At 38.1% G+C, this 24,447-nt stretch overlaps 1 protein-coding gene across 1 annotated transcript in view; it reads right to left on the bottom strand.

Annotated features, from left to right (window-relative positions):
- Nucleotides 1-24,447, bottom strand: part of MALRD1 (MAM and LDL receptor class A domain containing 1) — an 800,662-nt gene that overhangs the window by 642,145 nt on the left and 134,070 nt on the right. The window contains 2 exon segments of the mRNA XM_039216734.1: nucleotides 11,645-11,765; nucleotides 22,295-22,468. Of these exon segments, the coding sequence (XP_039072665.1) occupies nucleotides 11,645-11,765; nucleotides 22,295-22,468 (295 nt within the window).

Raw genomic sequence — 24,447 nt, 5'->3', positions numbered from 1 at the left:
ATAATAAAAGACATATATGAAAAACCCACATCTAACATCATCTTTAATGGCAAAAGGTTGAAAGCTCTTCCTCCAAGATCAGGAACAAGTCAAGGTACCTATTCTCAGCACTCTGATTCAACATAGTACTAAAAGTCTTAGCTGGGACAATCAGTCAAGAAAAAGAAATAAAAGGCATCAGAATTCAAAACGAAGATGAATGGTGTCTATTTGCAGATGACATGTTTTTATATAGAGAAATTCTAAAAACTCAACTAAAAACATGTTAGGCCAACCAACAAATTCAGTAAAGTTGCAGGATACAAAAGCAGTATACTTTAAAAGTCAATTGAGGGGAAAAACATTCCATGCTCATGGATAGGAAGAATAAATATAGTTAAGATGTCATTACTACCTAAAGCACTCTACACATTCAATGCAATTCCAATCAAAATTGCACCAGCATACTTCTCAAAACTAGAACAAACTATCCAAAAATTTGTATGGAACCACAAAAGACCCCGAATAGCCAAAGTAATACTGAAAAATAAAACCAAAACGGGAGGTATCACCATCCCAGACTTCAGCCTCTACTACAAAGCTGTCATCCTCAAGACAGTATGGTATTGGCACAAAAACAGACACATAGACCAATGGAACAGAATTGAGAACTCAGAAGTGGACCCAAAAGTATACAGCCAACTGATCTTTGACAAAGCAGGAAAGAATATCCAATGGAAAAAAGACAGCCTTTTTAACAGATGGTGTTGGGAGAACTGGACAGCAACATGCAGAAGAATGAAACTAGATCATTTTCTCACACCATGCACAAAAATCAACTCAAAATGGATAAAGGACCTGAACGTGAGACAGGAAACTATCAACACCCTAGAGGAGAAAGCAGGAAACAACCTCCTTGACCTCCACCGCAGCAACTTCTTACTTGACACATCCCCAAAAGCAAGGGAATCAAGAGCAAAAATAAACTGTTGGGACCTCATCAAGATTAAAAGCTTCTGCACAGCCAAGGAAACAACCCAGAAAATTAATAGGCAACCAACGGAATGGGAAAAGATAGTTGCAAATGACATATCAGATAAAGGGTTAATATCCAGAATCTATAAGGAACTCACCAAACTACACGCCCGAAAAACAAACAACCCAGTGAAGAAATGGGCAGAAGACATGAACAGACACTTCTCCAAAGAGGACATCCAGATGGCCAACAGACACATGAAACGATGCTCAGCATCCCTCCTCATCAGGGAAATACAAATCAAAACCACACTGAGATACCACCTCACGCCAGTCAGAGTGGCTAAAATGAGCAAATCAGAGAACTCTAGATGCTGGCGAGGATGTGGAGAAACGGGCACCCTCCTACACTGTTGGTGGGAATGTAAACTGGTACAGCCCCTCTGGAAAACAGTGTGGAGGTTCCTCAGGAAACTAACAATAGAACTCCCCTATGACCCAGCAATAGCACTGCTAGGAATTTACCCAAGGGATACAGAAATGCTGAGGCATAGGAGCACATGTACCCCAATGTTCATAGCAGCACTCTCCACAATAGCTAAAACATGGAAAGAGCCTAAGTGTCCATCAACAGATGAATGGATCAAGAAGATGTGGTTTATCTATACCATGGAATACTACATGGCAATGAGAAACAATGAAATCTGGCCATGTGTAGCAACATGGATGGACCTTGAGGGTGTTATGCTGAGCGAAATAAGTCAGGCAGAGAAGGACAAATATCATATGTTTGCACGTATAGGAGGATTAGGAGGAACTTGACGGAGGAACAAGGGGGAGAAGAAGGGCGGAAATGGTGGGGGAAAGGGAGAGAGGCAAACCATGAGAGACTCTTGAATGCTGACAAAAACTGAGGACTGATGGATGTGGGGGGGAGGGGGGGATGGGCATGGAGGAGGGCACTTTGGGGATGAGCACTGAGTGTTATGTGGAAACTAATTTGACAATAAACTATTTGTAAAAAAAAATAAATAAAAAAAAATAAAAGTCAATTGAGGGCACCTGGATGGTTCAGTAGATTAAGCATCTGATTCTTGATTTCAGCTCAGGACATGATCTCTTGGTTCCTGAGTTCTAGCCCTGTGTCAGGCTCTGCACTGACAGCTCAGAGCCTGCTTAGGATTCTCTCTCCCCTTCTCTCTACCCCTCCTCCATCTGTGCACTACTCTCTCTCAAAATAAATAAATAAACTTAAAAGAAAAAGTCAATAGAGTTTCTGTACACTTACAACAAATTTTCTGAAAAATAAAGAAATGAATCCTATTTTACAACTGCACCAAAAACAATAAAATACTTAGGAACAAATTTAACTGAGAAGGTGAAAGGTCTCTACTCTGAAAAGTTTAAGACACTGATGAAAGCAATTGAGGGAGACACAAAAAATGAAAATGTGTATTATAAAAGTTAATACTACTAAAATGTCAATACTGCCAAAAGTCATCTATAGATTTAATATAAACCCCTTTTTTTTTACAGAAATAGGAAAACAGCCTTTTTTTTTTTTACAGAAGTAGGAAAAACATCCCTAAAATAGAAGCCAAAAAAAACAAAACCCAAATAGGCAAAACAATCTTGAAAAAGAGCAAAAGAGGAGGCATCAAACTTCCTGATTTCAAGCTAAAATCACCAAAACAATACGGTACTGGCAATAATAACAAAGAAACAAATGGAAAGAACAGAAAACTCAGAAATCAACTCAACCATAGAGGCAACTAATATTGACAAGGAAGACAAGAACACCCAATGAAAAAAAGACAATATCTCCAATAAATGATGCTAGGGTAAGTGGATATTCACACGTACAAAGATGAAACTTGGACCCATATCTTACATCACTCACAAAAATTAACTCAAAATGGACTAAGACTTAAATATGAGACCTGAAACCATGAAACTCCTAAAATAAATCATAGAACTTAATTTTCTTGACATGGATCTTGGTGATAATTTTTTGGATATGACACATTACACAAGCAACAAAGTCAAAAATAATGTAGTAGGACTAAACTAAAAATCTGCACACCTAACAAAACCATCAACAGACTGAAAAGACTACCTGCGAAATAGGGGCAAAAAAAAAAAAAAAACATATTTGTAAACTGTTTCTCTCCTAAGGAGTTAACATACAAAATATAAAGAACTCATAGAACTCAAGGGCAAAAAAACAAATAATCGATTAAAAAAAGGGCAGAGAACAGGGGGCCCTGGGTGGCTCAGTTGGTTAAGCATCTGACTTTGGCTCAGGTCATGATCTCAGTTTGTGAGTTCAAGCCCTGTGTTGGGCTCTGTACTAACAGCTTGCTGGAGCTTGCTTCAGATTCTGTGTCTCCCCTTCTCTCTCTACCCCTCCCCCACTTGTGCTCTCTCTGTCTCAAAAATAAACAAACATTAAAAAAATTTTTTTTAAAAAGAAGTTGGGTGTCTCAGTCACAAAAAAGAAATTGTGATATACATACATATATACACACACATATACACATATATAATGGAATGTTATTCATTCAGAACCAAAAAAAAGAAAGAAATCCTATCATTTGCAATAACGTGGATGGAGAAGACATTGAAGACATTATGCTCAGTGAAATAAGTCAGACAGGGGAATACTGTATGACAGCACTTAGATGTAGAATCCAAAACAAACAAACTCATAGATAAAGAGATTAGACTTGTGGCTCCCAGAGATGGAGGATGGGAGGAGAAGTGGAAGAAGGTAGTCCAAAGCAACAAACTTCTGGTTATAAGATAGGTAACTACTAGGAATCTAAGGTACAAAATGATGACCATATCTAACACTGTCATATGATATAGAGAGAGGTCGTTAGGAAAGTGACCCCTAAGCCTTTTTATCACAAAGAGAAAATGGTTTGTCTTTCTTCTGTTTTCTGCATCTGTATAAGAAGATGGATGTTCACTGAACTTACTGTGGTAATCAGTTCACAATATATGAAAATCAAGCGGCCATCATGCTCTACACTTTAAACTTACACAATGATGCATGTCAATTATTTCAACATAAAACTGAAGGGGGAAAAAAGAACATTAGAGTTGTAGTCAGCATTTACCATTCCAGTGGTAAATGACCTTTGGAAAATGACCATTTGACATCCTAGGGGCCTGAGGGCAGGATGTTTCCTCCTAAAGTGAAGTCTTTATCACTGGCTTCATAATTCTAATTGCTCAAGGTGAATATAAGGGCAACCATTCATTTCTGAAAAGTACCAGTTTCATTTTAATGATGTCTTTGAAAGGATAGAAAGCCTGTATGATGTGTAGTTAAGAGTGTGGGGCTTGGGGGCGCCTGGGTGGCTCACTTGGTTGAGCATCCAACTTCGGCTCAGGTCGTGATCTCACAGTTCGTGAGTTTGAGTCCCTCCTTGGGCTCTGTGCTGGCGGCTCAGAGTCTGGAGCCTGCTTCAGGTTCTGTGTCTCCCTCTCTCTCTCTGACCCCCCCCCCACACCTCTCAAAAATAAACATTAAAACAAATTTTTCTTAAAAGTGTGGGGTTTGGAGGCTGACTGCCTACATTCACTATGAGGTTTCACCATTTACAGACCCGGCAACATTAGGCAAGTATGTGCATCATAAATTTATTAGCCTCAGTTCCAAATACACGCTTCCTTGCCCTCCTGGACTTTGTAAATGTTTCTCTTTTGAATCACTCATATAATGTTTGGCTTTTTGAGCAGACAGCACAGGATGGATACCACAAAGCATAGTAGGGTAAGAAGCTTCTCTATTTGGTTCTATGTACTTTGGGGATTTTGTTTGTTTGTTTTTGTTTTTCCCCCATGACTTCCTGCAATTTAAAATGACCCCCTTATAGTCATTCTTCAGTGAGTTTTGCAGGCATCTTGGTGGATAATTTCTCCCTTGGCCTACCAGCTGTTAACCAAATCTAGCCCACAACATCCCAGCAAATCTCTCTACTTTCTAAAGTTCCCAGGAACACCCTCTCCAATAAAGTATAAATGTCACTGTTGGGATGGGGGAGGGTGCACTCATTCAATTCTTTCCTTCCTTGGATTCTCTGTCTCAGCACCAGAGGCATTCGCCGGTCCTTTCTTCTTTATTGTTCTCTTTTCTCTCTTGATGTAGGCAACCACTTTTTTAAGTTACATAATAATTCCTGGGGCACCTGGGTGGCTCAGTCAGTTGAGCGTCCGACTTCGGCTCAGGTCATGATCTCCAGGTTCGTGGGTTCGAGCCCTGTGTCGGGCTCTGTGCTGACAGCTAGCTCAGAGCCTGGAGCCTGATTCTGATTCTGTGTCTCTCTCTCTGACCTTCCCCTGCTCACGCTGTCTGTCTCTCTCTTTTAAAAAAGTAAATAAAACATTTAAGAAAAAATAAATAATTCCTTTCATGCCACTTTCCTTGTTCAAATTACTAGTGTGGTTTCTGTCCCTTGAATGGACACTAAGAAAGTCTGTAAAATGAGGCTAATAATAGTGACCTCTTAGATTTGTTTTCATGATTACAGGAATCCATATAGAAAAAGTTCTTAAACCATGTACCTTTGGTAACATGTATTCAGGCTTAATGTATTCAGACAGGCTTACAAATGTTACTCCCCAGAAGAAATTTTCAGTGGGCAGTTCTTCTGATAGAGCAAGATAAAACATTTTAAGAAATTTCTGCTGAGAAATGATCTACCTTCTAAAGAATATGTTCTCTAATCCTTAGAGTTGTAACGGAACTTTATTTATACATCTAATTATACTGCAACACTAGTATACATAATGCATTTCTTAGCCAATGGACGAAGCTTCTTGAGGGAAATCATCACATGTTTTTTTTAGGGAATCTCTTGGTATAGAATAGATGCTCAGTATAAGTGGGTGATGAGTCATAGTACAGCTGCCTTGCCAATGTACCAGAACCCAACAACGCCCCTGATTTTCCTCATCAACCTGATCTATATTCTACATGGATTGTTGGAAGAGTCTTTTCAACTGGATGCTCCACCAAGCCTCATAAAAATGCCCATGCTTTTTCACTGTCTTGACTGAAAACTACTGGAGTTTCATTTTAGGTATGAGTGACCAACAGAAGGTGATATTCTTATAACCTTCCCTCTTACCTGACTTCATTGTCTTCAACGGTTTCTTTTACATGTTTTTAACACTTATTTTTTGAGAGAGAGGGAGAGTGTGAGCAGAGGAGGGGCAGAGAGAGAGAGAGACAGAGACAGAGACAGAGACAGAGGACCTGAAACAGGCTCTGCGCTGACAGCAGAGAGTCCCATCCGGGGCTTGAACCCATGAACTGTGAGATCATGACTTAGGCCGAAGGCAGACGCATAGCCGACTGAGCCACCCAGGCACCCTTGCAATAGGAGTTTCTTTAAATACAATGCAAAGACTGTCACACCAACACCATCCCCTTCTTTTCCTTCTTTAATAATTTTCCAAGGATGGTAGGATAACGTTAGACTCATAGAAGTTTAATGCAGAAGGAAGAGATGTACTGCTTTTAGAAAGGCAAAACTTCAAGGAGACTCTTAAAAACCTACACAACTAGCCAAGATCTATAGTTTTAGTACCAATTTATTTATTGGTACACTATAGTTTGAAAGAACATTCTTAGGCATTATATAGTCCTTTGCGACTAAAATGGCAATTGCTTAGAAGAAGAGTAATAAAGCATTCTTACATATCCAGAAAGAATTTAATAAAGGAATGTCTTTAACACATTCCTGTGCTTATCTTTTGAGATCTGTCTTTCACTGATTTCAAATTCTATACGCCAACACATCAAAACTGAAAGTTAAAGAGGTGTCTTCATTTTTTTCCACTACTGTTTTAAAGCTAATCTGGTTTGCTTTCAGGCACAAGTCATTTCAGTTGTATAGAGGTCTCCATTTTGGCTGTCTGTCTTCACTAAACAATATTCACTTGAGTCGTGCACACTTTACATGCTGAGAATAAATACATAACATTAGTTCCCCCTTGTCTGTGGTATGCTTTCCATGGTTTCAGTTACCCAAGGTCACCCAGTTAGGAAGTATCAGATAATGTTTTTTCTGATGTATAGTCAAAAGGTCAATAGCAGGTTGCCTTTTAATTTTGTTGATTGTTTCCTTCATTGTGCAGACACTTTTTATTTTGACGTAGTCCTAATACTTCATTTTTGCTTTTGTTTCCCTTGCCTAAGGAGACATACCGAGAAAAATGTTACTACAGCTGATGTCAGAGACATTACCTGACTGTGGTCTTTTCTAGGATTTTTATGGTTTCAGGTCTCACATTTAGGTCCTTAATCCATTTTGCATTCATTTCTGTGTATGGAGTAAGTGTTCAGTTTCATTCCTCTGCACGTAGCCATCCAGTTTTCCCAACACAATTTGATGAAGAGACTGACTTTTTCCCATTAAATATTTTTGCCCCTTTTATCAAAGATTAACTAACCATATAACTGTAGGTTTATTTCTCGGTTTTCCATTCTGTTCCATTGATCTATTGTCTATTTTTGTGCCGGCACCATATTGTTTTGATTACTAAAACTTTGTAACCTAAGTTGAAGTCCAGAATTGTGATACCTTCAGCTTTCTTTTTCAAAATTGCTTTGGCTATTTGAGGTCTCCTGGAGTTCCAGATAAATTTTGGGATTTTAGGTTCCAGTTCTGAAAAAAAATGCTGTTGGTATCTTGATATGGACCATATTAAAACTATAGATTGCTTTGGATAGCATAGACATTTCAATGATATTTGTTCTTCCAATCCATGAACATAGAATGTCTTTCCATTTCTTTGTGTTTTCTTTAATTTCTTCCATCAATGTTTTATAATTTTTAGAGTACAAGTCTTTCACACTGGTTATTTTTATTTCTAGGTATCTTATCACTTTTGGTGCATCCTACTGAATGGGAAAATTGGGATTACATCAAAATAAGTCTCTGCCCAGCAAAAACAAAAAAACAATCAACAAAACTTAAAGGTAAACTACTGAATGGGAAAAGAGATTTGCAAATGATATATCCAATAAAAGGTTAGTATCCAAAAGATATGAAGTACACTCAACATCATACAAAAATCCTCCAAATAATTCAATTAAAAAATGGGTAGAAGACATGAACAGACATTTATCCAAAGACAGCCAGATGTCCAACAGACACATGAAAAATGTTCAACGTCACTCATCAGGGAAATGCAAATCAAAACTATGACCTCATATCTGTTAGAGTGCTTAAAATCAAAATCACAGGAAACAAGTGTTGGCGAGGATGTAGAAAAAAGGAACCCTCATACACTGCTGGTGGGAATGCAAACTGGTGCAGCCACTGTGGAAAACAGTATGGAGGTTCCTCCAAAGGGTAAAAATAAAACTACCCTACGATCCAGTAATCTCACTACTGGGTATTTACCCAAAGAATATGAAAACACCAATTTGAAGGGATATATCCACCCCTAGGTTTATAGCAACATTATTTACAATAGCCAAACTATGGAAGCAGCCCAACTGTCCATTGATTGATGAATGAATAAAAAAGATGTAGTATATTTGTATTCATATTTGTTCTATGTTTATTCAGCCATAAAAAGGAATGAAATCTTGCATTTATCTAGGTCACCCTCAATGACATAGATGAAGCTAGAGAGTATAATGCTAAGTCAAATAAGTCAATCAGAAAAAGACATATTACCATATGATTTCACTCATGTGTGGAATTTAAGAAACAAAAGAAAATGAGCAAAGGGATGAAAAGAGAAAGAAACAAACCAAGAAACAGACTCTTAACTACAGAGAACAAACTGATAGTTATCAGAAGGGAGGTCGTGGGGAGACGGGTGAAACAGATGATGGGGATTAAGGAGTGTACTTATTGGATGAGCACCTAGTGACATATGGAAATCTTGAATCACTATATTGTGCAACTGAAACTAATATAACCCTGTATGTTATCTATACTGGAATTATTTTTTTCAAGGTCAATAGTAGCCTAATACTATGTCACACAGATACACTGTTCACTTCATCTCATCAATAGGAATTTTATCAACTCATATCATGACAAGAAGGGTAAGTACAGTAAGATATTTGAGAGAGAAAACCCACATCCAGGTACTTTTATTATAGTACATTGCTATAATTGCTCTATTTTATTATTATTGTTCATCTCTTACTATGCCTAGTTTATAACTTAAACTCTTTCACAGATAAATATGTATAGAAAAAAACACAGTGTATACAGGATTCGGTACTATCTGTGGTTTGAGGCATCCATTGGGGGTCTTGGAATGTACCCTCCATGGATAAGTAGGGACCACTGCACACATAAATCTTAGCCAAATGACAAAGTAATTAAAGTACTGACTCACCACAATTGGTTTCATATGCTCCATTTGGGCAATCAGACGTAAAATCACAGAATTTGCTGGATGAAATGCAGCCTGCATCCTCACGTGGCACAAATCCAGCTTCAAAATTAAGAGATGGAGAGGATAAAACATTCTCTTCCCCTTCAACAAATAAATGGAATGTATAATTGCTTTATGAATACTAGTTTTTAAATATGTTAAAGACACAGAAGCTACATAAAAAGGCCAATTCAGAATTCTGTTTTCATCCTGTGTATGGTGTTTCAAATGTATACGTAAGGCATTAAGAATTCTCTTAACTGTTATAGTCATTTGCATGCTGATTAAAGCCTTCCAAGGCTTTAATTCAAACACAGGGTCTAGGTAAATCTCTGGCCAATCTGTCTCACAAATATAATTCATTCCAGTGGGACCTGCCTTATTGTTTAAGGCCTAATCTAGTGCCATCCCTATGATTCTGCCTGATAATAATACTAAATTCCACAAGGGAGATCTTACAATTACCTATTGGACAAATTTGCAAAAACAGTAAAAAAGAGGTTTTTTTTCTTTGTGTAAAACAATTGGCCTTTCAGGAAAAAGTCATATAATTTTGGCCTAATCAGAATTATGCTGTAACCTGGGGTGCCTGGGTGGCTCAGTTGGTTATGCGTCTGGCTTTGGCTCAGGTCATGATCTCACAGCTTGTAAGTTCAAGTCCCGTGTCAGGCTCTGTGCCGACAGCTCAAAGACCAGAGCTCACTTCGGATTCTGTGTCTCCCTCTCTCTCTGCCCCTCCCTTGCTCACAATCTTTCTCTCTTCTTCAAAAATAAACATTAAAATAAAACAATAAACATTAAAACAAAAATTTTAAAAAAGAATTATGCACTAACCAACTCAGATGAAATTTGGGTTGAAAAACACATAAAGTTTTGATTTACTTTCTGAAAAGATTTCTCTGTGAATGAGATCAAGTACTCTCAGAGACTTCAGCTAACGGTAATTTTATTGATAATCTAAAACTTGTAACTACACTGTTGCCTCCAGTTACCTCCAGCAGAAATGTCAACTTTCTGCTATTCCAATTCTGGTAACATGGTATTTGATCAGGAGAAGGAAAATGTTAATTAAATAACAGAAAGAAGGTAATTCTGGTTGACCCTCAAAAACATTCATCATTAAATCTGTTGCTCTGCACTCCTCAGTGTCTATCAAAACCACTACACACACAGAGTTCAGAAAGGTTTACTGTAAATTCAGAACACACATTCTGAATAAATACATGGCATCAGATAGAGTTTTTACATGGAATTGTACCATGTCACCTATGAAAGATGACTTTAGAATAAATGACTATTAATTAAAAGTTCTTTAATCCAGTTCTCGATCCACAAATGTTTCTCCTATATTATCTCTGATTATTGCATTTGGTTCCTGGAAGAGTACAACTTTTCCACTCACTAAATATGCTGTTTAATGAAACATAATTTCAGAATGTACGATGTGCCTGATTTCTAAATGCAAATAATGTTCGTGTATACAGACAAAAAAGATAAAAGAAGTGTGATCGATTCCAGGCAAAATCCTTAATGTTTTCTATTTACTAAGGACTCTGGGATAGGAGAAATCAAAGAGAAACGTCAATCAGTGCTAGAATGACAAAGTAACCATAGGCATAATGTTGCTGTTTCAATCCATTCTCAGAGCCTAAATAATGGTTAGACTTTCAAAAATGCCTGTATGATTTTTAGGACAATCTTTCTGTCCATTAATTAAAATGGTCTTCAAAATATTTAGTCAAAGAATTAGCCAAACTCCATCTGTTACTTGAAAATAATTATGTTCTGAACTTAAACTGAGAATGTTAGGGTCAGGATTTAAATTTTTGGCCAGCCTTAAGTTACTTTCCCAAACCCAGTAAATTGTTTTTCTTTTTTTAACTCCTAGGTGATTCTGAAACATGAATTTCATTAAATATTCATCTGAAGTGCCAAAATTAAAATAGAATTACATTTTTATAGAAGTGTTTTTATAATATGCACAATAATTAAAATTCTTTCATAACTTTTAAAAAATCTTATAAAAAACTGTCTGTGACAGTTTTAGCCACAGGGATAGAATATTACTGGAAGACTCTCTAAGGCCTAGACTGTGATACAGCACATATATATTTCAAAAATATGTTTCAGTTTTGAAGGATATGGGATATAATCCACATCCTGGTATTAGCTATCAGTGAGCCACATTAAGGAAGCGCTCTGATATATTTTAAATTTTGGTATCAGGAGGAACTAATTATTTCAAAACTGCAGTGACTACAAAGAAAAAACTCACCTTTCTTTAGTACGCTGGTACCTGGAAGTGACTTATCTGAAATTTCACATTCCTGGGATAGACTGATGTCATCTAGAGCAACGTTAGCATTTGATGATAAAACAGTAGCTTCTAAAATCAACTATAATTACAGAAAAACAAATGATTAAAAAATACACTGTAAATGTCTTACAATCACAGATCTTTGTATAGAGAAGCTCATTTGCAACTGTCCCACCTTTCAACCTAATTTGAAAAAACTGTTTTGACCAGAACATTCCAATGATAAATTTATAAAGTCATAAGGGCTTTGACAGCATCTTATGTAACTTAATGTCTTAGGTAACCTTGTTTCAATTAAAAGTTGAAACATTCATCCAGACTGAAGGCTTGCCTTCCCATTGCAGCCATTAAGAGTCATATGCATTTAAAATGAGCTCTTTGGGGTAATCAACATTGTGGTTTACAACTCAATTTAATTGAGATATGAATTCATTTGTAATGGATCTTCTGGAGGCAATGATTCAGTTTTTTTGAATCAGAATATTTAAATACTAATACATATTATGTATACATATACAGAAACCGACTTAATGAGGTAAAACACAGGATCAATAACCACAGATAGTAGTTAATATTTATAAATCAAAGCACTCAGAGGCATTTAAATTTAATTTATTCTAACACTCTGAATAATGACTGATATAATTTGTTTTCTTTCTTGTTAATCACCTTATTCTGTTGTTAATCCAGCATTTTAAAAAGTGAGAGAGAGAAATTGTGTCTGGAGTCTTAAAGATGTGCAACGGGACTGCCACTCCAGGACACTGTCGGTGACGCATCTCCACCTTCTCAGAGACACCTCAGTCCCAAAGATGTCCCAATTTAATTGGTCTGATGCATTATCTACTCAACTACACCAGAAGTGCTCTACAAAGACATGTGTATAAGGTACTAGGAGAATCAAAGAAAAGCACTTCATTATATCTGTCAAGCATGTGAGACAAAATTTGGAAAAAAAAAAAAGTTGGTAAAAATATTAATTACCTAATAACGAATAATGAATTGCCTCAGTTGTAAGTGCTGCCTCAGCTTTGGTGAGAGAAACTGGTAACATTACAAGCAAAAGCAAGGAGACATGAACGGGCGTGGCATATTTAGAACACTCCGGGTGAAGTGCTCACTCTGGACACACATGTACTAGAACACTCTGGGTGCTATAGGGTGACGGGGTTCCAGACACGCTTTCCTAAACTATGGTGCACCTTGGCATACTGCATACTTCAAGCTGAAGGAATGTAAGAATTGCCACGTGCAGGACATGATTTTCTGATCTTGCCCTAAAGCAGATCACAATATGTTCATGGGAGAGGTGCCCACCCTCTCTATAACTGGAGAAAGGAGCACCCTTATTCTGGAAGACCAGACAGCACACACACACAGGAATCTGAATGAACAAGCCTTGCTAAGTTTCTCCCAGTTTACTACACTCAGCTCACACTCTTTGCCCTTTCAAATCTTTCCACAGCTGTCCAGTCTTCAACAAACCTCATGTAAAAGGTCAGGATTAACTGTTTCTTGCGGTCTTTATGTCCCTGTTAAGGCTCCAGGGTCAGGTAAGATTTACATTAAATAATTTTGTATGTTTCAATCTGTTTTGTTAATTTTCAGACCCAGCAAGGAACCGTTAGAGGGAAACATTTTCCTCCCACACGTAGAAGGATTTTAAGAGAACGATGAACTGAGGTGCCTGGGTGGCTCAGTCAGTTAAGCTCTTTCTCTGCCCCTCCCCCACTCACCCTCTGTCTCTGTCTCTCTCTCTCTCTCAAACATAAATATTTTAAAAAAGAGAGAGAATGATGAATTAACAGGTGGAACAAACCGATTGCATGAACTGGTACAGCCCAACTAGAGGGCAATTTGATGCCATCTACTGAAAAGAAAAATAGCACACGCTAAAAAGATTAAGCCCACTTCTCAGCATTTATGCTAGAGAGACATTCACAGGCATACACACAAACTTGTCCTGGAATGTTTACTTCAATGTTGGTTTTGATAGCAAATGAATGGAAAAATTTAAATGTGAATCAAACATAAAAGGTTGGTTATATAGACCATGGATTACCATGCCAGTTAAAAATAATATCAGGACGGGGCGCCTGGGTGACTTAGTCGGTTAAGCGTCCGACTTTCGCTTAGGTCATGATCTCGCGGTTCGTGGGTTCGAGCCCCGCGTCGGGCTCTGTGCTGACTGCCAGCTCAGAGCCTGGAGCCTGTTTCTGTCTGTGACTCCCCCTCTCTCTCTGACCCTCCCCTGCTCACGCTGTCTCTCTCTCTCTCCTAGAAATAAATAAAACATTAAAAAATAATAATAATAATATCAGGACGCCTGGGTGGCTCAGTCGGTTAAGCGTCCGACTTCAGCTCAGGTCATGATCTCATGGTCTGGGTTCAAGTCCCATGTCGGGCTCTGTGCTGACAGCTCAGAGCCTGGAGCCTGCTTCAGATTCTGTGTCTCCCTCTCTCTCTCTGCCCCTCCCCTGCTTGTGCACTCTCTCTCTCTCAAAAATAAATAAATAAACATTTAAAAAATAATAATAATATCTATGTGCTAATACGGAATGAACATTAAAACGTGTTTCTAGGTGAAAATTTAAATTACAGAAAAAACTTTATAGTACAATTCTACTAGGCTAAAATCACAATGGTTTTGGTTTCTAGATATATGTTGTACATACATATATATTACATAGAACAGGGTCTAGAAGTGAAAATAAGGTAATGTCTTTACTAACCTCAAGATAAAGACTATGTGATCAGGAGGGACTATTGTCTTAGCCATATTTCTGATACTTTATATTGAGATGTATATAATTTTAATGACTTTTAAAATTCTGATTAGAACTGGGGTTTTTGTAGATTCGTAACCAACTAAGAAATTTGGACTTCGTACAAGAGGCAGAAAATATAACAGGTTTTAAAGAAAGATTTTGATGTAATATACACAGGCAGTGTAAATGAGAAATATAGTATGCTTAACGCCATTAAGTTACTGTGATTTATTTTGGACAGCTCTAATTTTGAAAGATTTTTTCTTTTTATTATTAGAATCATGCTGAACTAAAGTCAACCAAAATACAGATACTTAATTATTTAGACTCATTAGATAAGCCTTTATTGACCACCATATTTGAAGCTTTGCACAACTTAAATTTTTTTTAATGTTTATTTATTTTGGAGAGACAGAGTACAAGCAAGGGAGGGGCAGAGGGAGAGGGAGACACAGAATCGGAAGCAGGCTCCAGGCTCTGAGTTGTCAGCACAGAGCCCGACATGGGACTTGAACCCAGACCATGAGATCATAACCAGAGCCAAAGTCAGATGCTCAACCGACTGAGCCACCCAGGTGCCCCAAAGCTTTGCACAACTTAAAGGAAAGCTAGAGAAGAGAATGTTTGGGGTATTTCTCCAGGCCTCCAGAGAGGCATATTTTCCTACTCTTTGAATAAACTGGGTGGGGCCTTGGGACAAGTTGAAATAGAACTACAGAAGAGATCTGTACAATATGGTTACATCATTTTACCTGAAGGGAACCACTAGACTTCCGGACATTCATATTAAAATGTTACTATAACATCTTACTTCCAAAGCCAAATAAAAATAATTTTAAGTCATCCACACCTCTGCTTGCTTACTTCTACAGAATTAAATTCAGAACTGTAAAACAAAACATTGTAATTCTACCATGAATTAAAACCTTCCACATTTGAAAAGAAAAATCATCGCTTCCCTTAAAAAATGTATCTTATATCTGTGAATAATGCCATCTGATGATTCCAAAATCATCTTGGCTATTTCTGGTTTGTATTGCTTGTTTCAGCTAAGTAGATCTTTTGATTCGTGACCAAAGGCAATTCCCTTTGGGAAATACAGAACCAATTAATAATCAGTAAGTGAGAAAGAGCTCACCCAGAAAAAATGTTTCAACCACAGGAATTTCAACCATGAATGAAGGAAAAGTGAAAACTGCATTTTGTAAGATCCTCAAGGAAATCTGAGATTTCAGATTTCAAGGGATATAGAGAGGCCTCTCCTTTCTAAAACTATTTTTCAGGTTCTTGCTGATACCTGTTTTATTCAGTGATATTATATTACTCCCTGAAAAAGCAAAATCATTTCTTGGTTTTGCTTTCAAGAACCAAACAACCTGAGGGGCGCCTGGGTGGCTTAGTCAGTTAAGCGTCCGACTTTCGCTTAGGTCATGATCTTGCGGTTCGTGGGTTCGAGCCCCGCGTCGGGCTCTATGCTGACTGCCAGCTCAGAGCCTGGAGCCTATTTCAGAGTCTGTGTTTCCCTCTCTCTCTCTGACCCTCCCCTGCTCACGCTGTCACTTTCTCTCTCTCTCTCTCTTTCCTAGAAATAAATAAAAATATTAAAAAAAAAAAAAGAAAGAAAGAACCAAACAACCTGTAAATGTTGCTTATACTCAAGTGATTACTTCTGATGAAAAACCAAGGCAAGCCTTTCCAGAGGAATACTCAACCAGCACACTTAGATTTTGATTCTTTGATACCTTGTTTTTTTAAAAAAAAGAATACATATCTAAGAGGAAATGGAGAATGTAGGACTATAATAAGTAAAGAAAAACTAGAATATAGCAATTTTTGGATGATGGTAGTATCAATAAGAGCGACCACAAGCTTATGTAAAACTTACTACATACTAAGCACCTTCACTTTTTCAACCTTGTGAAGATGGTCCTATTTTCATCCTCATTTTAAAGCAGAAGAAACAGAAGCTTCAGAGGTAAAGTAATTGGTTGAAGGTCACACATCTAATAAGAAAAATATGTAACCTGAGCCATTAATGATTATGGTATGCTGCATTGCTAGAATAAAATAGAAAGATAACTGGTCTTTAGCAGATATTGCAGAGCAGAGCTATCTGATGAAACAATGTGCAGTGCAGTCCTAAATTAAGAAGGCCGAGGACACTGTAACTTTACAGAGAGTAGACCAGCTTTTACTACTGTATTATAAATCTTACTCTTCACTGAATCTTCGAATAATGTCAGGAAACTGTTATTGATTTATATCATGGACTGATAAAGACTGAACATAGTATCAATCACTGTGGAAAATTTCACAAAAGGGTTGTTTTAAAATGAAGTCTAAAATATGACACAATTATGTATTAATAGGAAACTCAAAGTAAATCACCTGGAAATCAATGGACAGTACTCAGAAGAAGTACCACCTTTAGATATTAAAACTAAGAACAGCAGTTAGGGGAAAAAAAGTGTAAATGAAGTGAATAGATTTCTGTAAAAGCTCAACATATCGAGTGAGCAAGCCAACTTAAAACTTGAAAAATTGAAAAGAATCCTATTAACTATTTGACTTCCATTCTTCCAGTAAAAAGCCATACAGGAAATGGAGAGAATATTGAATGTTGTTAACTTGCTGTTGTTACAGAATGAAGAGTAAGCTTTATCTTTTTCCACCAGGAAGAACAAAAGAACTACCTAAGTAGGGGTGTTTATTCCTAAGAAACTCAAAGTGATTTGTACTCTGCTTTGAGGTCAACCAGAGACAGCGAGAACCACATTGCACCAGAAGTTCATGGCTTGAAGGGCACACAGAGGTCATACAGTTGGATGCCTTTCTCTTTCCCCGAGTTCGGACTGGACTATATCCGAATTTATATATTGGAATATATAAATATATTCAAGAGTTCAATCACATTGCGAGATAACCAGGTGCTGACTAAGGTCACTCTTAAATGACTCAGTATACTAAAGTGCCAAAGAAGCTGGATGCCAAGATATAAACTTTAAATATTTGAATGTTTAAAAGCTAGACTATTTGTAGATGGAATAACTTCTGTTTTTGTTGCTGATAAAAGAATGAAGTAGAATTGCACCGACCTAGGGGCACCTGTGTGGCTCAGTCAGTTAAGTGTCTGACTCTTGATTTCAGCTCAGATTGTGATCTCAAGGTTTGTGAGATTGAGCCCCGCGTTTGACTCTGCGGTAACAGCACAAAGCCTGCTTGAGATTCTCTCTTTGCCCCTCCCCCTGTTCATGTTCTCTCTCTCTCTCTTTTGCTTTCTCTCTCAAAATCAACAAACATTAAAAAACAAGAATTGCACCTACCTAGAATCCTTATCCATATTTCATATTTTTAAAATGCATTAGAGAAATCAGGTTAAAGCCAACATAATATCTGTAATTTCTTTTTTCCAGCAGATGACAAGGAGAGTAGAAATGGGCACAAAGAGAACAAAAGCTGTATCTTTACATGCAAACGGGTATTATTATAAGCAAACAAAATGCAAACAGTTCATTCGGGGTGTGAACACAAAGATGTTTGCCTCTCTCTGCACTTTCTGCTTGTTTGAAGTATTTAATATACATGTAACAATAATGTATTAAGTACTACCACGTGCATATATCAATGTGTGACTGTGTATTTTCAGGTATCATGTTTGTGTGTCTGTATAAAATCTGGACTGATTCACATCAGAATATGAACACGGGCCAGCGATTCCTTATCTAAAGTATTTGGGGCCAGCTGCGTTTTGAAATCTGAACAGTTGAGAGCTGAGAATGTTAATCTAACACATACTGTGTGCATCACATGATCCTCTCAGGGAGATCAGGGCAGCACGATGTATTCAAACATCTCACTAAATGAACTGTCTAAAGAGCTCACACAGGCTTAGGTGAGGTTATGTTTGGCCTCTAAATCTGTTTTTCAAAAGCTGACTGTTCTCCAAGTTTTAATTTTCCAAGTTGTTGATTAGATTGTGGACCTATAGCGGCCTTCTTCATGATGAAATCTGAGAGAATTCTTACCTTTCTTTTAACTCACCTGCAGTTCCCAAAACAAATGTGTACTACAGCCAAGTAACAGGATTAAGGGAGTTGGGGGGGGGGGTGGAGAGGGGCAGAAGCAGAGACTACAAACTTCTCTGGGGTGAATTAAGACCCAGCAAGAACCCAGGACCCTTCTCTCCCCTAAAAGCCATCACAATTAAACTGAGACTGATTGGTGTGGATTAGGATCCCCACCTAGGGAGAGAGAAAAGCCAACCGGTAGTGCTGAGACACCACAGGAGGAATGAAGCAGCAGAGCAGGGCTTATTTAGAAAGCATCGCAAAGTAGGGCCCCTCAGTGATTCAGTCGGTTAAACATCTGACTCTTAAGGTCATGGTCTTTGGGCTCAGGTCATGATCTCATGATTGTGAGACTGAGCCCCTCAATGGGCTCCACATGGAGCATGGAGCCTGCTTGGGATTCTCTTTCTCTGCCCCTCCCCCGGTCACGCTTATTGCTCATTCGCACTCCCTCTCTCAAAATAAATAAACCAACATATTGAGGAGAAAAAAAAGAAGTAGCTTCTTGGAAAAAAAAAAAAAACCTAGCATCACAAATCAACTGCTGCCAAATATAAAATCCTATCAAACCACTGGTCACCCTACAGAGCAGTTAATATGCCCCAGGTAATAAAGCGTCATCTCACTTTGCACTACAAAGCAAAACAAAACAAAAGACAGAACCCCAAAGGAAGAAACACTAAAGAGGAAAACAAAATGACACTGTGCTGAGTCGCTTCAATAATGGTGATAAGTTAATGAGTGGCCCCAGGCCTGGAAAGGAATGGCATGCATTTTAACTCAAAATATTTCTCATATAACCAGTTCTAACAGAAGACATTCTGGTTTCACTTATTGAGATTTTTAGAGCAGTTTTAGATTTACTGCAAAACTGAGGAGCCAGTGCTGAGTTCTGTGCTACACCCCACTCCCAACACACGCACAAACCCCACCCCCACCCCCGCCATGTCATCAGCATCTCCCACCAGCACCGGACATTTGTGACAACTGATGAGCCTCCTAATCAGCCAAAGTCCATTGTTTTTATAGTGATCTGTTCTTAATGTTGTACATTCTGTAGGTTTGCACCAATGTAAAATAACATTTCTTCATAACCGTACTGTCTCTATACAGGGTATTTTTACTGCCTTACAGATCCTCTGTGTACCGTCTGTTCATCCCTCCTTTCTCCCTGCACCCCCAACCCCTGGCAACCACTGATCTTGTTATTCACTCTCCAGTTTTGCCTTTTCCAGAATGCCATATACTTGGACTCACAGAACATGGAGCAACCTTTTCAGGCTGGCTTCTTTCTCTTAGTAACATGCACTTGAGGTTCACCTGTGTTTTTTCATAAGTTGATAGCTCATTTCTTTTCAACACTGAATAATATTCCCTTGTCTGGATGTATGACAGTTTATCCATTCACCTACTGAAGAACAGGGATGCTTCTAAGTTTGGGCAATCAAAAGGAAATCATGAATAATTATTCATGTGCAAGGTTTGTGTGCAGAAGGACATTCTGTCTCATTCCCAATAATGCCAATTAACAATGGACTCCAAGATCTTCATGATAAGTTTCATTCTAACTAAAAACAAACCCGGTGAAAAGACTGTTATACAGAACATAAATAAAGGAAGCAAGGCATTGGATTGTTCTGATTTTGTCTGTCCTGTCACATATAACGGGGGTTGACGCTTAAATGATTCCATGATTAGCCTTTACTGCTTTCCTACGAAAAGTCACTCAATTCATAGCATTTCTGTCAACCGATATTGGAGGGGAATCATAAACAGGATCCTTGAGAATCAGGGAGTTTAGAGACCTTCACTGAGTGAAGCAATTTCTAATCACTGAACCTACAGTTCTGGTGAAGAGGAGACTCCTTTTCCAAATAAAGAATACTAATATTTACTGAGTGTCTGCTATTCCTAGACAACATCCAAGTGATTATCACAACAATACTTTTGTGTGTTCACTCGTGCCAGAATACTCCTATGTGCTTTATGTGTATAAATCATTCAATCCTTACAAGAGTTCTATAAAGAAGATAACACAGACAGGAGTCCATACATACTCCCTATTCCTCCATCTTCCAGAGACAGGAACTTCCCCACAGTAACACTGCTGTTACTGGCCCATGACTTTCCCATCAAGAGGAGGATCTAACGGATCAGTGATGTTAGAATAAGCTGGATGTTCTGAACTCATGCTCGGTATCTCTCCTTCAACTGCCGCGCTTGGATGAATGCACCCTGATGTTAGCTCTGGCTAATAGTAAAAGGTTTCTCCCAAAATGTGGGAGTCCTGGATTTCCCTGGCAGAGTCCGTTGTTCTCTGGGTGAATCTGTGTATTCCTAGGTGAAGTGTTATTTAAACATATGGCTGAAGAGGGTAAAGGCAGCTTTTCTAAAATATTTTGCTCTCTGTTTCACTTCTGTATTTATCTTAACTGGTATAGAAATGAGGACCAATGAGGTATGTTATTAGGGGCTCTCAACACTCCAACAATGACCCTCACCCCCATTCACAGAATAAGCAAATGCTGAGGGATTAAGCACTTACTTCATGACTGCATGCCTGGCTTGAACCCCAGAATCCAGAGACCATGTTCATGGCCACCACTGTAACTTTCTCTTTAATATTCAGACTCCCCAAAAGCATTGCTCTTATCATCACTATGTGTTTTCACAGACAGAGAAATGTGAGGCTCAAAGATGTAACTTGTAATCACTTACCAACCCATGAGCTGAACAGAGATCAGAACTCAGACCACGTAACTCCAAAAACTGTGAGTTTTCACCTATATCATCCAATCTAGTTGCCAAATCACTCTTTTCAAATGTCATCCAGAAGGTAGCCATGCCCATTCGTGGACCCATTTGATTAGCTACAGTCCCCTTCTTTTATTACTAACCAAGAAAATGACATAAAAGGTTGATTAAAAGTCAACTCAAGGGGTGCCTGGGTGGCTCAGTTGGTTAAGTGTCCAATTTTGGCTCAGGTCATGATCTTGTAGTTCATGGGTTCATGCCCTGCATCGGGCTCTGTGCTGACAGCTCAGGGCCTGAAGCCTGCTTTGGGTTCTGTGTCTCCCTCCATCTCTGCCCCTCCCCTACTTATGCTCTGTCTCTGTCTCTCAGCAATAAATAAACCTAAAAAAAATTTTTTTTAAGTCCTCAATATTGGGGCAGCTGAGTGGCTCAGTTGGTTAAGCATCTGACTCTGGATTTTGATGCACTTCATGGGACTGAGAACCTCAGGGGCTCTGTGCTGACAGTCCCTGGAACCAGCTCAGGACTTTCTCTTTCCTTCTTCTGCCCCTCCCCATCTTACATGTGCACTCTCTTTCTCTTCCTCTCTCTCGAATAAAAATAATCACTTTTTTAAATCCTCGATGTCAATGGGCAGCAGAAAATAAAGCATCAGAATTAAAATGTGAGCATGGTCAGGTTTATTCACTGCCTCCTATAATCTACCATCCTCACTTAAAATATGAACATTTTCCTATTCAATTATTCTTCTCTTTGCCATGCCATCCTATTCAATTCCTCGTGTTCTTTTCTTCCTCCTATTCAATTCTTATCTCTGCTTTTGCTAAGCCTCCACACATAAGTCCTGAGTATTCAGGTCAATTTAATGTCTGTACTCATCTCTGATTGTGAATGTGCCTGTTTATTACTATCTGAACAACTTAGATGGGTCATGTACGTTGTTCTCCGAAAAAAACAAAAAGTAGCATTAAGTTAGCATCCTCTGCTGAGTTGTATTAATTTCTCACGTGCTTGCTTACCTGGAAAGGTAGGGTAGATTCTCCAGGCTTCACAGAGAGATCAATTTTTGCTTGTTTCCACTGAGATGTGGCGGTTCCAATTAGATCATCTTGCTTTTGCAAATCCCCATCCAGGGATGTCCGTGTAAAGATCGAGAGATGTGAATCCCGAGACAAACGATACCAAAATCGCACCTGTTGAAGATGTTTTTGAGTGATATCAATATTCCAGTTTCCTGTCTCCAGGAGCTTTTCTGTAATTAAAAATATCACAAACTATTCTGGTGTTCAGGAGAATCTCCCCAATTCCTCTTTCCTCCAAATATGCAAGCCCAGATAATGCTAAGTACACCCTTTTTGTTCTCTCCTTAAGAAAAGGCTTAGGTGAGCTCTGCTAACTGGTAAAGCTGTTTAACACCTGCCATAAAGATGTCTAAGGAAATGGGACACTAGCATACCACCAAGACAAGTTTGAGGACACGTATCTGTCCACACTATCATGGGCAGTACCACTCACTTCCACGGAAGTTTCCGTGGTCTTCCCTTCTATGAAAGGACCTTTTTCTCTTGCTTCTTGTAAATCGGAAGAGGTACACATTCTTAGTGTACAAAATCAGATTTTACTTACGTATTCTCCTTGATGTCTCAAACCACAAACCAATAAAAAAAAACCACCAAAAAACGTTTTCTTGAAAAATTATTTTTTCAGATAAAAGAAAACTGTAATAAGTACTTTTCATCAATCCCTTCTTACAGGAACATTATCAAAGAACTTGGGAGCTCCTCAATACAGTTAATTCATAATTTAATTCAAGTAAGTAAACATCCTTTTGTGGGAGTGGAAGAGTGATCCTTTCACCTCCTAGTCATTATCAGGGATGACATAATTAATCCAAGGGTTTGAGCAGTTAACTAGGTAGTAAAGAAAATGTAAAGAGGTAATTATTTTGGGTGCTGACAGCAGTAGCGACAACATGGGATTCAGGACTCTCATCTGTCCAATCAATATTTACTGAGCATTTACTAAGTAACAGGTATAATGTGAGGCAGGATTTAATTCCCTCAGTGCTGTGATGATTCACTCTATAAAATATGTCAACGAAATCTCCATAAAAACAAGTTCGGACGCACAGCAATTTTTTTTCTTCTCATTAAGTCTTTGAAAAGTGCACCTTAGGACTCTCTAAGAAAACCCAATGTTCGGAGAGGAGGCCTCTCAGAAATGAAATCCTCTGGATTCAAACTGACTCCTTGTCAGTTTCACTATATTTTAAATTCTTGGGGATTTTTCCTTGACTGCTATTGTTTTATTTCGTTACATGGACAGATATTAGTATACATATGGCCTACCCATTTATTTCATGGTTGGTACCAATTTCAGTGGAAATCACAGTTGAAAAAATTTTATATGCTTTTTTAAAAAGTTGTCCAGCTTAAAAAGATCAAGCATTTCCTGTCCCATTGTAGTAAACAGTTTTCCAGTGTCCACTTAATTGCCACCACTTGATCAAAAAATTCCTTCTGGTGATCCATGTCATTTTAGACATTACCACCATGTCCCCTAAACTCAGATAAGCAAGGCAGGTAAGTAAGAAATGTAAAGACAAATGAAAGTGTTTGATTAGATTTTATGGAAAGGAAGGAAGGATTTATGTTCCTCACTGACAATTAAATTTTAGATCCCTGCTAGAGTTTTAGCACAGCCCAAGCTTGTATATATGCAAAACAGAGCTCTAAACTTAGTAGTACAAGAACTATGCATGCCTCATCAGAATTTAAGCTGTCAAACTGTCGTTCAGTACATCATCAGTGCTAAGGTAGGTATTTCAATAGTGTATTAAGAGTCAATACCAATGGGATCCATATTTAATAGGATAAGAGCTTGAGACTTATATTTAATTTACTACTTTAACAGATTTGGCATTATAGAGAATTAAGAATTCTTTAGCTTATTACAGACAAAGAAACCTTCCTAAGTATTTTTTTTTCAAATTTAATATTGGTAAGAGTGAAATCATTGAATAAAGTTATTAATATGGCTGTGATTTCAGATAGGAACTCATCAAGTGTGCAAACTCTGTGGCTCTCAGTCTGCTACCCACTGGGAGTAGAACACTAAGTCAAGATGCCAAATCATGATGTGTGTTGCTAATACCTTGCAGGATACCTTACAA

Source organism: Hyaena hyaena, unplaced genomic scaffold (genome assembly GCF_003009895.1).
Source record: "Hyaena hyaena isolate Hyena2069 unplaced genomic scaffold, ASM300989v1 scaffold_656, whole genome shotgun sequence".
Classification (NCBI taxonomy): Eukaryota; Metazoa; Chordata; class Mammalia; order Carnivora; family Hyaenidae; genus Hyaena; species Hyaena hyaena.
This window is presented reverse-complemented; position numbering and strand designations above follow the sequence as displayed.